The sequence below is a fragment of the Molothrus ater genome, chromosome 29 (assembly GCF_012460135.2).
Source record: "Molothrus ater isolate BHLD 08-10-18 breed brown headed cowbird chromosome 29, BPBGC_Mater_1.1, whole genome shotgun sequence".
Classification (NCBI taxonomy): Eukaryota; Metazoa; Chordata; class Aves; order Passeriformes; family Icteridae; genus Molothrus; species Molothrus ater.
The window spans coordinates 2,191,850-2,207,226 of NC_050506.2; the positions used below are offsets into that span (position 1 = coordinate 2,191,850).

A 15,377-nucleotide genomic window follows, 5' to 3' on the forward strand; every position below is an offset into this window, starting at 1 on the left:
ACACCTTCCTGCTTTGCTGCTGGGTCCTTTCGGCCGGGGCTGGATGCCCGGCAGGAGCCGCGGGCGCATCGGAGGTGAGCCAGGTGCCAGGCGCTGGTGTCAGGCCAGGTGTCACACTGGGGCTCTCTGTCCAGCTCCTTCTCCTCCCCTGACTGTTTCCTGAATGTTTGTTTTGCTCTAGAGCCCAGCCTGGCTGGGTTAAATGTGGTGGGGATGGATGTGGTGGGGCTGGGACCAGAAAAATCTTTTTCCTTTTGATTTTTTCAGGGTTTTTATGCTGTTGCTGCTTTGGGATAACTGTTAATAATGCTGATAATGTTCATATCCATGTCTGTGAAAATGAAGGTGCAGAGCCTGTAGGAAGGGGATCTTTCAGAAGTGTTTTTAGTGTTTCCCTCCCAAGAGGGAGGGAGGGAAGGAGGGAGGGAGAAGTGTTTCCCTTCCCAGGCATGTGCTGCTCTAGCTCTGATGCTCATGGATCAGGCTGGAGGATAAACTTTGGCTGTGCTTTGGGTTAAACCCTGCCCTTTACCATTGCTGGGTGGGTGAGGTGGGTTCTGCCCTCTGCTTGCCTTGGAGGGACGTGTCACAGGGTTGGTCTCCTTTGTTTGGGAACCACTACAGGGTCCCAGGGTTTCTGCTTTTGGAACTGAGGGGCTGCCCTCAGTGCTGCCCTAGGCAACAGCAGCTGCAGAGCCCTTTCCTCCTCCTCCTCCTCTTTTGGGCAAACAAGCCATTTGGGCAACTCTTCATTGATGCATTTTTACATCCCCATCCTTCATCAAAACTTGTGATCGAAATATTTTCATTTCTTTCTACAAACTCATGCCTTACTTTTTCTCATCCCATCTTGGCATGGGGAGTATTGACAAAAAACTGTGGTATTTGGTTTTCTTACCCAATATTTTCCCTTTTCCAAGAGGAATTGTGGCTGGTGTTCATCCATGGCATTCCTGCACTCACAATGGCTCTTACCTGCCCTCGGGGTCCATCTCCTGTGTGCTTCGGGAGCATCCCAGTGGCTTTTCTGCCATCCCTCTGACAATGTGGCTGAGAACCATGACAAGCCCTTGGCCTGGGCTATGGCCATGTGCCAGTGGTTCTCCAGCACAGATTTTGCCAGACCCAGGGTGTGATAGTGCTTCTGGAAGGTGCCAAACGTTGGCATTTCCCATTGCTCTCCTGAGCGTCACCTCCATGCTCTGCTGGGATGTCCTTGTGGGCGATATCCACATCCCCAGGGCTGGCCACAATCATCATCCCTCTGGCACGTGGCTTTTGAAGAGAAGGGTTCAGCTGCTTGGGGACCTAAATCCCCCTTGCTGAAACACAGAATTTGGCCTTCAAAAAATCCCCTTTTGAGACAGGACGCTGTTCCTGGAGGAGGATGTGTGCTGGGATGGGCTCTGGGTGAATCTGTCTCAGTGGGAAGCATCATCCAGGTCTGTAGGGGCTGCTGTGGGGTCAGCAGAGCTCATGGCCTCACTGCTGTGGCCCGGGCGGTGCTGGGGAGCAGCAGGACAGGATTTGTGTGCCTGGGACAAGAATGTGTGTCCTGTGAGTGAGCAGCAACAGCTGAGAGCCAGCTGTCCTGCTGGATTTGAGCTGCCTGATGAGCCTGGGGCCGGATTCTCACCCCTCTGGCTCAGGATGCACGTGGGTACAGGCTGTGGCTGAGCTGGGCTCGGCTCCCAGCTGATGGCAGAGCCTTTGTGGCACAGGGGGCATCCCTGTGTCATGCTGGGGATGAGGGACCTTGAGTTTGTGTCTCTGCACCCTGGGATGCTCCAGTGGTGCCCTGCTTGAGCTCTGGATAGCAGAGTGCTGCTGGTGGCTGATTTATTTATGGGCTGGGTTGCAGACGCTGTGTTTTCAAGGCAGCACAGGAGAAGAGGAAGTTAAACCAGTCTTTGCCATGTGGCATCTTGTCCCAGTTCCTCCTGTTTGCTCAGAGCGAGTTGGGTTGGGGTTCAGTGGCAGCCAGACCATGGGCTGTGCCTCCTGGTGGGCTTTGGTGGCTCCTCCTCCCACAGGTTCCCATGCTCAGGGCCTTGATCTCTGGTTTTGGTGCTTTTACAGCCCCAGTGCGAGGTTTGGGCCTTGGTTTCATTTATTAAATGGAATAACAGTGTCTGGTGGTGAGCTTCCAGCTGGAGTTTGGCTCTGAGCAGAGTCTGGGGCTGTGGACCACAGTGGCTTTTGGGGAATGTGCAAAGATGGGTGGGCCTGTCACCTCTGAGAAAGGCAGATGGCCAGGATGCCAATTTTTGTGGCTTTGTTTCCTGGCTGGAAGCGCCACGGGCAGGTTGGAGCTGTGCTGGGGGAGTGTGAGCACTGGGATGGAGGCAGGAGCGTGGTCCTGCCTGGGCCTCTTGGTGTTGGCCACATCTTTTCCATCCACGTCTCCTTCTAGTGAGCTCTGCTATGGCATCACCCTCACAGTAATTAGCACTGCCATATCAGTGACAAATTAAGATCTTTTGCTTCTTCTCCTTCTGGTGACCACCATCACCTTCCCAGCATTGGGGGGCTCCTGATTTCACCAGCTCCTTTCAACCCAAATGAATTCTGGACCCTGCAGCCCCTGGGGAACCTGGTGCTTCCTCCCCAGGAGCTCAAGACGTGGAAACCCTGATGGAGAATGCCTGGGACAATGCAGGAGCAACATCTGCCTCTGCATTGCCTGCTTGGGCCCTGACAGAAGTGATGGCTGCCTTGGGCATGGATGCAGTCAGCAGTCAGTTTATGCAAATTAAATCAAATCAGCAGCCTTTGGGCACCATGGCTGCTCCTCACCAGTGCTTGGGGGTGCAAATCCAACAAAGAATTGGTTGTGGGAGGTGGGTTTGAAAGATCTTGGTGGCCTTTGGGAGCGGCACTGCTGAGGTGGTGCTCTGGGAGGGAGGATTGTGCTGCAGGGCTGAGTTCTGGGGTGGCACTGGGGCTCTGGGCAGCCCTGGCTCCCAGGCTGAGCCCACCCTGGGCTTTGGAGGGTCTGCAAAGCTGCTCTGGGTGGGGATGGGGCACAGAGGCACTGAACATTTGTCTGGGCTGGGGATGGAGATGAGGCTGGGAGAGCTGGAACTGTTGGAAGGCTGCAGGGAGACCTTAGAGCCCCTTCTATCACCTAAAGGGGCTTCAAGAGAGCTGGAGAGGGGCTTTGGACCTGGCTGGGGAGGGATGAGGGCCTGGAACAACAGGACAAAGGGGAAATGGCTTCCCACTGCCAGCAGGCAGGGTTAGGTGGGATATTGAGAGGAAATTCTTCCCTGTGATGGTGCTGAGGCCCTGGCACAGGTGCCCAGAGAAGCTGTGGCTGCCCCATCCCTGGCAGTGCCCAAGGCCAGGTTGGGTGGGGCTTGGAGCAGCCTGGGATAGAGGTTGGAATGAGTTTTAAGTTTCCTCCCAACCCAAACCATTCTGGGATTTCATGATTTGTGCCCACAGCGCCCTTGGGCAGAGAGCAGGAGGATGTGCCAGGCTGGTGCTGAGGACATTGCCCAGTCCCCATCCCAGTGACACAGGAGGGAAGGGCAGAGTTCCCCTGGGACAGTTTCACTGCCAGCTGTGCCCTGTGGGGCTGTTGTGGGTTTCCATTGCTCTCTGGATGGCCTGGAGCAGCAGTTGGGTCTGATGGGATTTCCCCTGGGTAAAACCCACCAGGAGGAGACACAGTTGTCCCCTGTGCTGTTGGGAGGAAATCCCTTCATGGAGAGCCCCCAAATTGCCAGCAGGGAGGGATTTGCTTTGCCCTGATGCTGCTGAGCTGCCCCTGGGAGCTCCAGTGGGTCCCAGTGCTGAGATCCTGCCTTGTGCTGGAGCTGGAGGCAGTGATTGTCCCCCTTGGGTGCCCTGTGTGACAAATCCTCAATGTCCTTGGTGACCACCGAGGTGATGCTGCCCTGGGCTATGGGTGCACCCTCAGGGAGGGGGTGCTGAGGAGGATGGAGGCAATGTTGGGGTGAAACTGGGGTTCATTGGGAGAGGAGAACCCTCAGAGTGAAACATTTCAGCTTCTCCTGGGCTCACATCCCCCCATGTCCTTGGTGACCACCGAGGTGATGCTGCCCTGGGCTATGGGTGCACCCTCAGGAAGGGGGTGCTGAGGAGGATGGAGGCAATGTTGGGGTGATACTGGGGTTCATTGGGAGAGGAGAACCCTCAGAGTGAAACATTTCAGCTTCTCCTGGGCTCACATCCCCCCATGTCTTTGGTGACCACCGAGGTGATGCTGCCCTGGGCTATGGGTGCACCCTCAGGAAGGGGGTGCTGAGGAGGATGGAGGCAATGTTGGGGTGATACTGGGGTTCACTGAGGGAGGAGAACCCTCAGAGTGAAACATTTCAGCTTCTCCTGGGCTCACATCCCCCCACCCCAGAGCAGGAGGGGAGCAGAACTGGATGGCCCCAAAAGCTGCAGCTGTGTCCACCCCCTCCATGGCTCCCCTTTGCTCCCTGTGGCCTCAGCACCAGTGAGAGTGCCCAGTATGGGGCTGGTTTGGGGTGCAGAGCTGCTCCTGCACCCCAGCAGTGCAGGCTGAGCTGTGACAGCCTCCTGATTTACCGAGTGCAGCATCCGACCCCGAATTCAGCTCCTTCTCCTTCTCACTCTTTTTTTTTTTCCTTTTTTTTTTTTTTTTTTTTTTAATGAGTCAACCTCTCATCTGTCATATTAAACCTCCTCATTACCAGGTATCTAAATTTTGCTCTGACAATAGTGACAGGGGAAGCTGAGATCTCATTGCCACGGCGCAGGGGCTCCGGGGAGCTGGCAGGTGGTTATTTCATGCCCTGCAGGGAGCCGTGGGGGTGGGCAACAAGAGCTGGATAATGGGCTCTTGCTTGCTTGCCATCATTTAGAAAACCCTACTTTAGTGCAGAGGGAAAAAAAAAATTACCCCCAGTCTCTGCCTCTGGAGCTGGTGAGAGATGGAGAACATGGGGGAAGGGGAGCAGCTTTGGGGGTCTGGCTGCTGCTCCCTGGGTGTGAAGGGTGAAATTGGGATGGCAGTGGTTGGGGATGGAGAGTAAATGGGGATGGAGGGTAAATGAGGATGGAGGGTAAATGGGGATGGAGGATGAATGGGGATGGAGGATGAATGGGGATGGAGGGTAAATGGGGATGAGGGTGAATGGGGATGGAGGGTAAATGGGGATGGAGGATAAATAGGGATGGAGGGTAAATGGGGATGGAGGATGAATGGGGATGGAGGATGAATGGGGATGGAGGGTAAATGGGGATGGAGGGTAAATGGGGATGGAGGGTAAATGGGGATGGAGGATAAGTGGGGATGGAGGGTGAATGGGGATGGAGGATAAATAGGGATGGAGGGTGAATGGGGATGGAGGGTAAATGGGGATGGAGGGTAAATGGGGATGGAGGATAAATTGGGATGGGAGTGGTTGGGGATGGAGGGTAAATAGGGCTGGAGGGTGGATAGGGATGGCACAGGGCTGCCCTGTGCATGCTGTTGGTACCACTGGGGAAGGGGAAGCTCTGGGGTGTCCCCAGGGAGCACCTCTGGAGCTGGTGAGAGATGGAGAACATGGGGGAAGGGGGGGAGCAGCTTTGGGGGTCTGGCTGCTGCTCCCTGGGTGTGAAGATTGGGATGGGAGGGGTTGGGGATGGAGGGTGAAAGGTGGAAGGAGATGAGGGTGGATGCAGTTGGTACCACTGGGGAAGGGGATGCTCTGGGCATGTTGAGGTGCCCCCAGGGCATGCAGGGTTCCCAGCCTGGATGGGCACACCTGAAGAAGCTGCTGAGCCACCTGGGACAGCGCAGTCAGGCTCAGGGTGACCTCTACTGCAAGGATGCCACCACCAAGGTCACTGCTCAAGGTCATGAGGCTTAATCTGGCAGCTGCATCACCTTTGGTTGCTGTTCTCAGGGTGCTCTGAAGGTCACTTTAGTAGGGGGTAGGGGACTGTCCAAGTCCTGCTGTTTAACTCCAAGCCCTGCAGTGGCTCGTCCCTCCCTGTAGCATCTCCAGGAGAGAGGACCAGCTGCCTCTCTGGGAAGCCAAGTGGTGTGAGGGGCTGCAAGGCCCTGCTTGTCCTGGTCCCAGAGGCTTTTCCTTCCTGAAACTGGGTCCTTCCCTCGGGTGAGGGTTCCCTGGTTGGCCTTTGGACAGCACCAAGCAGGGCTGTGGGTTTGCCAGTGGAGCTCCTGCCCTGTGTCCCCTCCAGCCTCTGCTGTCCTTGGCTGTGCTGGCAGTGCAGAGAAGGTCACTGGCTGTCACCCTGCCTGTGCAGAACATGTCCCCAGTTTGGGATGTGCTGGGTGTTCTGTGCATGTGCTGGCATCCCTGGCTGCCTGTGGTGTGGGATGAAACTGTGATCTGGGCTGTAGGGCACCAGGGTTCCTGCTTTGGGTGCTGCCTTCAGTTCTTGTGCTGATGTTGGGACTGTCACCCTGTGCTGGTGCTGGGACTGTCACCCTGTGCTGATGTTGGGACTGTCATCCTGTGCTGGTGTTGGGACTGTCACCCCTGTGCTGGTGTTGGGACTGTCACCCTGTGCTGATGTTGGGACTGTCATCCCTGTGCTGATGTTGGGACTGTCACCCTGTGCTGATGTTGGCATTGTCACCCTGTGCTGGTGTTGGGACTGTCACCCTGTGCTGGTGTTGGGACTGTCACCCTGTGCTGATGTTGGGACTGACATCCCCATCCCCGTGCTGGTGTTGGGACTGTCACCCTGTGCTGGTGTTGGGACTGTCATCCCTGTGCTGATGTTGGGACTGTCACCCTGTGCTGGTGTTGGGACTGACATCCCTGTGCTGGTGTTGGGACTGTCATCCCTGTGCTGATGTTGGGACTGTCACCCTGTGCTGATGTTGGGACTGTCATCCTGTGCTGGTGTTGGGACTGTCATCCCTGTGCTGGTGTTGGGACTGTCACCCTGTGCTGGTTTTGGGACTGTCATTCCTGTGCTGGTTTTGGGACTGTCATCCCTGTGCTGCTGTTGGGACTGACATCCTTGTGCTGGTGTTGGGACTGTCACCCTGTGCTGATGTTGGGACTGACATCCCCATCCCTGTGCTGGTGTCATCCTTGTGCTGATGCTGGGACTGTCATCCCCATCCCTGTGCTGATGCTGGGACTGTCATCCCAATCCCTGTGCTGGTGTCTGACTCTGGCACACACAATGTGGGGGAAGAGAAGATCAACCCCAGTTTAATAATTTCCCCTAAATCCTTTCTTTCACCCACCCTTGCTCAGCAAACACCAGTTCTCCAGTGCCAGGGCTGGGCTTGGCACGATGTGAGGTTTTGTTACAGCTCAGCAGAGCTGGTTGCACGCTTGGCATCTGCTTTTCTTCGGAGAGTGCCTGAATCTGGGTCAGGAATATCTGTGTGTGTGTGTGTGTGTCTTTCCAATTCCTTGGGGGCCTGCCTGAATCCTCACTGAATCCTGAATCCTCACTGAATCCTGAATCCTCACTGCTGCTCCCCTGAGCTACCTGCAGCTGCCAGGAGGAGCTGGGGGCTGCTTTGGCTGCCCATCCCCGGGAAATCTGAGCCCTGCCAGGGGTGCAGGAGGGTTGGCAGCTCAGCACTGGGCTGGCACCTGCCTGGCCAGTGGGATTTGGCCCCGGGCAGGGTCGGGCAGCTGCGTTTCTGAGCAGGAGGTTTGCTCTGGAGCCACGGTTCGGGCGCCTTCCTCTCCCCTCCCCCTGCCTGCATCTGGAGGTTCGACACAGGAACCCAGATAGCATCATCCTGAAACCAGAATAGAAGCTTTGGAGGAGACTCGAGCATGTTTGTGCGGTTTTTATCTCGGTTTGGAGATAAAGAGGTGCTAAACAATGCAAAGCTGGCGAGTTGGAGTCCCTCAGGGTGCTGGGGACTCGCTGGCACCTCCCTTGCTGCCCTGCCAGGCACATCCCTGGGTGCTGCATCCCTCCTGAGGGCCACATTTCCCCTGGCAGCACTGCCCCCGTGGCACAGCAGAGCAGGGCTGGCAGCCAGCACCGTGCCAGGGGCTTTGCCAGAGAGGAAGAGCAACGTTAACATGAGCTCTGGCTGTGTGTTTTAGGGAAGGGGCTTTGCAAAGGAGAAGGAAGTCAGTCCTGCTGATCCAGAAACCACACAGAAGGAAACTAAAAGTCCTTGGTGTCAGCATGGAGGATATGTTAAAAAAACAACAATTAGCTCACAAGAGGCAGCAAGAAAGGAAACAGGAAGGCAAGGAGTGCAGTTAAACAGGCGGGTTCAAGAGGTGACTTGAGCTAAATCCATGTCCTTAAGGGATGGGATCCAGCCCTGGCCATGGGTGGGGAAGTGACTTTGCTCTGTGTCAGTGCAGGACTTGGTGTCCTCAAGGTGAGGCTCAGAGACCTCAGCTGCAGCTGCTCTTTATTTGCAGCTGCTTTTGGTGGCTGTTGGCAGCAGGTGGAGGGGTCTCAGCTGGGCTGGGGGCTGCTGGGGCAGTGGGGCCATCTCACCTCCCCATGCAGCTGCTTCTTGAGCTAAAAGCTGCAGCTTTGGGGCAGGAGTGGTGCAGCAGCTGCTCTTGCCACCTCCAAAGCACCACTGCCACCTCCAAAGCATCACTGCCACCTCCAAAGCATCACTGCCACCTCCAAAGCACCACTGCCACCTCCAAAGCACCACTGCCACCTCCAAAGCACCACTGCCACTTCCAAAGCACCACTGCCACCTCCAAAGCACCACTGCCACCTCCAAAGCATCACTGCCACCTCGAGAGCATCACTGCCACCTCGAGAGCATCACTGCTTCCTCCCCCCTTGCTCTGTTCCCTCACCCAGCAGGGCCAGTGAGGGGCTCAGTGTGGTGTAATCCACTTCCCACTGCAGGCCAGCTCAGGGGTTGGTTTGCATTCCTCACCTGGGCTCTCCTGCCTGAGTGGACAGACAGGGTGAGTTGGTGTGGACAAGGAGATGGACATGGCCCAGCTGTCAGTGCTGGCAGCCTGGAGAGCCACTGCTGTGCCCAGCTGGTCCCACAGCCTGTGAGGGGCCAGGATTGCGCCCCTCTGCCCCACTCTGGTGAGACACCCCTGCAGTGCTGCCTCCAGCTCAGGAGGAAGAGCACAAATGTCGTGGAGTGAGTCCAGAGGAGACCATGGAGATGCCCTGAGGGCTGGATCCCCTCTGCTCTGGAGCCAGGCTGGGGGAGCTGGGGCTGTAGGGGAGTCTGGGGACACCTTGGAGCTCCATCCAGTGTGGAAAGGAGCTCCAGGAGAGCTGGAGAGGGACTTTGAACAAGGACCTGGAGTGATGGAGCAAGGCTTCCCACTGCCAAAGGGCCTGGCAAGAAATCTGTGGGGTCCTGGGAAGAACTGTGTCCCTGTGAGTGGGTGACAGAGAGGGGGGATGAGATGAGCTTTAAGAATCTGACCATTGTAGAGTTCTGTACCACCTTGTACCCCCCCTGCCCACTGGCTGTGTGCTGAAGCTCCCTTGCCATGACCTTTTTCCCACAGAGAAGCTGCAAGGCTGGGACAAGTTATGGCTGTCATTTCTGTATGTGGATAAACCTGACACCCCCCAAAGCGTGCTGGGGCTTGGGTCCATTAATTCAGTTCCTGTTCCTTGGGAGAGGGGGGGGGGATTGTGGCAGAGAGGAGCCTCCCTTTACTCTCAGCCAGACCTCGATGTGATGGAGCCTGTTAAGGAGAAACACATCTTGGGGAGGTGTTTTCTGCAAATCTTGGGTAAGAGATGGGTTGGTCCCTCAGTGGGAGCATTGGGTGCCTGGAGGGAGCAGCTGCTGGCCTGGGCTGTGACCTGCCATGCCTGTCACCTGCATTTCTCCCTCCAAGCTGGGACTTTCTGTGCCTCCATAAGATGAGCTGTGTCTTCACAGGGCAGCATTTTTCTCCTTTTCCCAACCTTCAAATGTCCTTTGAAGCTCCTTTTGCAGGTTTCCTTGCAGCCAAGGATGTCCTCGTTGCACTGGACCTGTTTTGGGGATGGAGATCAGGAAAACATCCCTTGAACAGGTGCCAACCCATCCCAATTTTGCCCTCCCTCATGTCACTGGCTCTGCTGTGTGTCCCTGCACTGAGGAGCACGGTGCCACATGCTGGGAAAAAGCAAAGAGCTCCAAAGGAAAATACATTTTTTTTGGAAAGGATGCGTTTATTTGCCTTTATTTATCTTCCTAAAGCTTTCAGATTAATCTTTTTGATCTTGCCTCTGCAGCTGCATGGCCAAGGTTTGGTTTCTTTCAGCTGACATTGTGCTGAGAGCACAGAGCACTGCAAGGGGGGTGTTAAGGAAGGGCAGCAGAATTCCTTTGCTCTGGAGAGGGGCGGTGTGTCGAGCTAACTTTAGTAAGGAGCAACTAAAAAGGGATGCAATAAAAGTATATTAAAAATAGCAAACGGCTGTAGAAAGTGGATGTGAGACTCTCAGCATCCCCTGCTTGTGCCCAGAGAAACGTGGGGCTGGAAAAGGGACGAGTTATGGAGCAGTGCAGAGCCCCCCGCTGCCTGAGCAAAGCAAAGGTGAAACCACTTAGAAGTAGGTGGAACAGATCAGAAGTTTGTACAGCAGATTAAAAAAAAAATAAATCCAGAAATAAAGACTTGAAAGAGATATCAGCTCCTCTGTGTGCTCAGCTCTCGGAGCTGGGGATTCAGCCCCCCAGATTCCTTGTTTTGTAAAAACATCTCCCAGCTGAGATTCCTCTGCGCTTTTTCTTTCTTTTCCCCCCCATTTGCAAAATGCTAACTCTGCTCTCTCGCCTGTCTCTCCAATTTGGAGCAATTTACTGGGAGCCGGGGATGAATTACTCAGCACAGAGTTAACCAGCACCTGCTCGGAGTTAATTGGCATGTGTGCTAATTGCCGTGATAGTCACACTTGTGCGAGCTGAGTGCGGGGAGGGGGGAGCTCCTCCAGCCCAGAGCTTCTCATGCTCAGTTCCCTGATCCTGCCTGAGATTCCTGCCAGTGCCACAGGCTCGGGCTGGCTTTTTTCCAGCGGATTTGCAGGTCCTTTTCCATGCCCTTGGACCCTCCTTGTCAGGGTGGGGGAGCTGGGATGCTCGGTGGTTTCCTTGGAAAACGGGGCTCAGGAGAAAGGAAGAAGCTGCTGTCTGAGAAGGAGGAGATGATGCTTTAATGAGTGGGGTTATTGTATAAAAAATCATTCAAGACCCCCAAAGTGAGAAGTTACTTAGCAGCTCAGCTCCTTGTGGCAGTCCTGTGCTCTGGGTGCTGCTGCAGGTGCTTGAATTCCACCTGAGCACAGAGGAGGGTCCTGGGTGATCTTGGTGCTTGTTCAGGTGCTTGAATTCCACCTGAGCACAGAGGAGGGTCCTGGGTGATCTTGGTGCTGGTTCAGGTGCTTGAATTCCACCTGAGCACAGAGGAGGGTCCTGGGTGATCTGGGTGCCTCAGGCTGGGCAGTGAGGGAGCCAAAGCAATGTGTGGTGAGGGAGAGGGAGCTCCAGGGATCCTCCTGGGCTGGGGCTGAGCCCCAGCAGCAGCAGGGCCAGCGGAGATGAGGGCAGCTCTCCAGGTTTCTTGCTCTTCCAGCTGCTGTTCAGAAACTCAAACCAGTGGTTGGACTTTCTGAAAGAGCCACCTGGGCAGGAAACGTGAAAATACCTGGGTTTAAAAATATGGTGGGGGAAAAAACCCAACCTAAAAACAAATGAAGTCACCCCAAAACCCCAATTCCATGAAGAGAAAAGGGAGGGGTTTGAAATCCCCTCTGTCAGGTGCATTTGGAGGGCAGCAAACGTTCTGTGCTTTTCTCCATCCCTCCTCCTCACCCCATCCAAGGGCTGCCCTCCCCATGGGGTTTTTTCCTTCTCCTGCAGGGTACAGGGGTCAAGAGCATCACATGGCAGCTCCTTTTCTCCCCATGATGATGAGCAAAAACCTGTCAAGTCACCTTTTTCCTGTGGAAAACTTTGTCCAGCAGCACGAGCAAACCCTGAGGCTGGGACCATTGTCCCCAAGGTGCTGAGGATGCAGAGTCAGGACTCAGAGCAGCAGGAGGAACCTGGTTTGGTGGTTGAAAAAGGGGATTTGGTTTGAAACACTTGGGCTGTGTTTGTGGCCTGGGGAGAGGAATGTGGTTGGAAATTCACTGCTCCCATGTAAGAAACAGCAGCTGGTGTGGAGCTGAGGGCAGGGATGAGCAGCCCTGGGGCTTTTTCCTCATCCCTACAAACATCTCATCTCTTTGAGCACCGTGCAGCTTTTGGCTGCCATAGCATCCTGTGAACAAGTCCCACAACGAAATTGTGTTAAAATATGTTTCCTTTCACTCAGTTGAAATTTACTGCCCGTTGTTCTGCAGTGTTTATTGTTGCTTCTGGAGAGTTCCTCTCTGGTTTGGACAGTAAATCCGCTGTCTTTCAGAGGCTTTCTCTGTCCAAGAGCTGCAGCACACGGAAAGAATTAGCATCTTGCCCTGTGTCTGGTTGTGGAGCTGTTGCTGCTTTGTGCTGCTGCTGGTGGTTTTGAAGATGCTGAAGGTGAATATTTTTCAGCCAGTTTAGAGAAGTGGCGACTCTGAAGGGAAAAAGCAGCAAAGCAAACCCGACAAAAAGTTCCCCCTCTTCCAAAATTTCTTGATGTGTGTGTGCAAAATCCTCACCCTGGTTCTGAGCCTTTGGGCTGTGGGGTCTCTCCTGGGTGGGCTCAAAGTGAGGGAAATGCCAAGAGGACACTCCAGGTGGATGAAATAAAAATCCTCATTTTCCTTTTGGGTCTTGCTTTATCACTGACCTTCGAGGGATGGTTCGCATGGTGTGAGCTGGAGCAGTGATGCCCTGGAGCTGGTGATGCCCCAGAACTGGTGATGCTCTGGAGCTGGTGATGCCCCAAAACTGGTGATGCTCTGGAGCTGGTGATGCCCCAAAACTGGTGATGCCCTGGAGCTGGTGATGCCCCAGAACTGGTGATGCTCTGGAGCTGGTGATGCCCCAAAACTGGTGATGCTCTGGAGCTGGTGATGCCCTGGAGCTGGTGATGCTCTGGAGCTGGTGATGCCCCAAAACTGGTGATGCTCTGGAGCTGGTGATGCTCTGGAACTGGTGATGCTCTGGAGCTGGTGATGCTCTGGAGCTGGTGATGCTCTGGAACTGGTGATGCCCTGGAGCTGGTGATGCTCTGGAGCTGGTGATGCCCCAGAACTGGTGATGCCCTGGAGCTGGTGATGCCCTGAAACTGGTGATGCCCTGAAACTGGTGATGCCCTGAAACTGGTGATGCTCTGGAACTGGTGATGCCCCAAAACTGGTGATGCCCTGAAGCTGGTGATGCTCTGAAACTGGTGATGCCCCAGAACTGGTGATGCTTTGAAACTGGTAATGCCCTGAAACTGGTAATGCCCTGAAACTGGTGATGCTCTGAAACTGGTGATGCCCCAGAACTGGTGATGCCCTGAAACTGGTGATGCTCTGGAGCTGGTGATGCTCTGGGACTGGTGATGCTCTGGAGCTGGTGATGCTCTGGGACTTGTACTTTTGGGGCTTTCCATGGTGGGATGGGCAGCAGCAGCCAAAGGATGCCTCTAGCCCTGGCTCAGTGTTCCCCATGTGCTGCTCACAGCTGGATGGTTGCTCCCATTTTGCTGCTGGGAAGGAAACATGCACCTATTTTGGTAAATAATTACTTAAGAATTAAATGCCATCCCTGTATGATCTGTCCTTGCAAAGAGTCTTTTACTGATGGGATTTATGGTTAAAAAACCCAGGTTTTGCTGCCCTTTGTCTCTCTGGTCTTCTTCCTGGCCTCCCCATACCTCATCCTCCCTGGAGGGCAAATTGTGGGTGTCAGGATGGGGAAAAGACTCCGTGTTCTCCTCCTCTGGAACCACAGAACATGATGCACCATGATTAACTTCCCCCCTCAAAAAAAGCAGAGAAAAAGATGAAGTGACTCACATGACTCAGTGAACCCCAAAACTGAGTGTGGTAGTGAGACCATTTGGGTTTTTTGTTGGAGCATAGTCTGATGAGGAGGTGAAGGATGGGGCCAAGGTCTTCAGCAGCGTCTGGGGGTGCTCTGGGGTGGGAGAGGAGCAGGAGGAGCTTGGTCAGGTTGGCTGTGGCTGCTGCTTTGAATTTGGGGTATAGGTTTGGGAGAAAAACCTGTTTTTTTTGGGTTTTTTTAATGCTTTTTGTGTCAGGCTGGGGGCTGCCAAGTTTTGGCAGATAGGAAGCTATTTTGGGACTGGCTTTTCCCTTTGCCTGGGTCTTGGCACAGGGCACCTTGCCTTAAATGCAGCGTTATCACTGCTGTTATCCAGCTGCTCAGAGAGAGAGCAGGGAGAAGGACATACCTGTGGAAAATGAACTGGCTGGAGTTCCCTCTTTGTCCCCTCTCTGCAGTGCAGCACAGTGCTGGGAAATGAGATGGGCTGGGGGGCTGTGCCAGGAGGTGCCCTGGTACATCTGGGTGCAGCCTCTGCTGCTGGGGCATGCAGATTCACGTGGGAGCCCCTGAGATCTGCAGAACTCGTCCCTTTGGGGAGAGTTTTGGGCACAAGGCAAGCCCCAGATCCATGGAAACACCCTGAGGCTGAGCCCAGTGAAGGCCAGGCTGTCTCAGCTGCCTTCAGAGTCCTCCTTTCCTACAAGAATTGGGTTTCTGTGCCTGGTTATGAGGTTCCTTTCAAGCAATCAAAGAAAGACATTTTAAAAATTCCAAATTGGAGATTAGTGCAGAAACTGGAGACGGATTTAAATTGCCCAAGCTAATCACCAGCCACTCGACTGCTTATGACTTTATTAAGAGCAAAAAAAAAAGAAGAAAAAAAAAGTCTGGAGTGTCACAGAGGAGCAGTGATTCAGGGGCTCACTGCTGCCACCTCCTCCTCCTCACCCAGCATCGTGTGTCCTGTGCCATGTGTGTTCCTGGCCTCCATCCTCGGGCTTCTTGGAGGCCAGTTTGGATAAATAAATCCATAAATCCCTCTGCAGCTCTCCTGGCCCCGAGCTGGCCGGGACAAAGCAGCAGAGCCCACTCTGGCCTGGGGCTGGGATCTGGCTGGGCTGGTGTGGGGTGCTGGGCCTGTGTGGGGTTTGGGAGCAGAGTCTCACTGCTGTCTCTGTCCTGTGCAGGTTTCTGAGCAGCTGCTGCCTCCTCGTCCCCGCTGGATCTGCCTGTGCAGGACGGTACCATGAACTGAGCACGGAGCCGCGCCAACTTTTTTTTTTTTTTTTTTTTTTTAAATTTTTGGTTTTGGCTTTTTTTTGGGTTTGTTTTCCATCCGAGAGCAAAGCCCCTCACCCTCCCACCCACCCCAGGCTTTTTGATGCAAGCCTTCTAAAGTGGGGTTGCTGCTCCCCTCGCTGAGCCCGAGTGGTCCCGGCTGCGCTGAGGATTTCCCGAGAAGATGGGGAGGAAAAAGATCCAGATCCAGCGGATCACGGACGAGCGCAACCGGCAG

General features: G+C 54.6%; 1 protein-coding gene across 12 annotated transcripts in view; it reads left to right on the plus strand.

Moving 5' to 3' along the window:
• Positions 1-15,377, plus strand: part of MEF2D (myocyte enhancer factor 2D) — a 96,044-nt gene that overhangs the window by 31,011 nt on the left and 49,656 nt on the right. For all 12 annotated transcript variants that reach the window (XR_008508877.1, XR_008508879.1, XR_008508876.1 and 9 more), the window contains one exon: positions 15,049-15,377. Coding sequence is in view for 8 of the 12 variants with exons in the window: in XM_054517550.1 (XP_054373525.1) it covers positions 15,324-15,377 (54 nt within the window). In the remaining 4 variants the exon portion in view is untranslated. The remainder of the gene's footprint in view (positions 1-15,048) is intronic.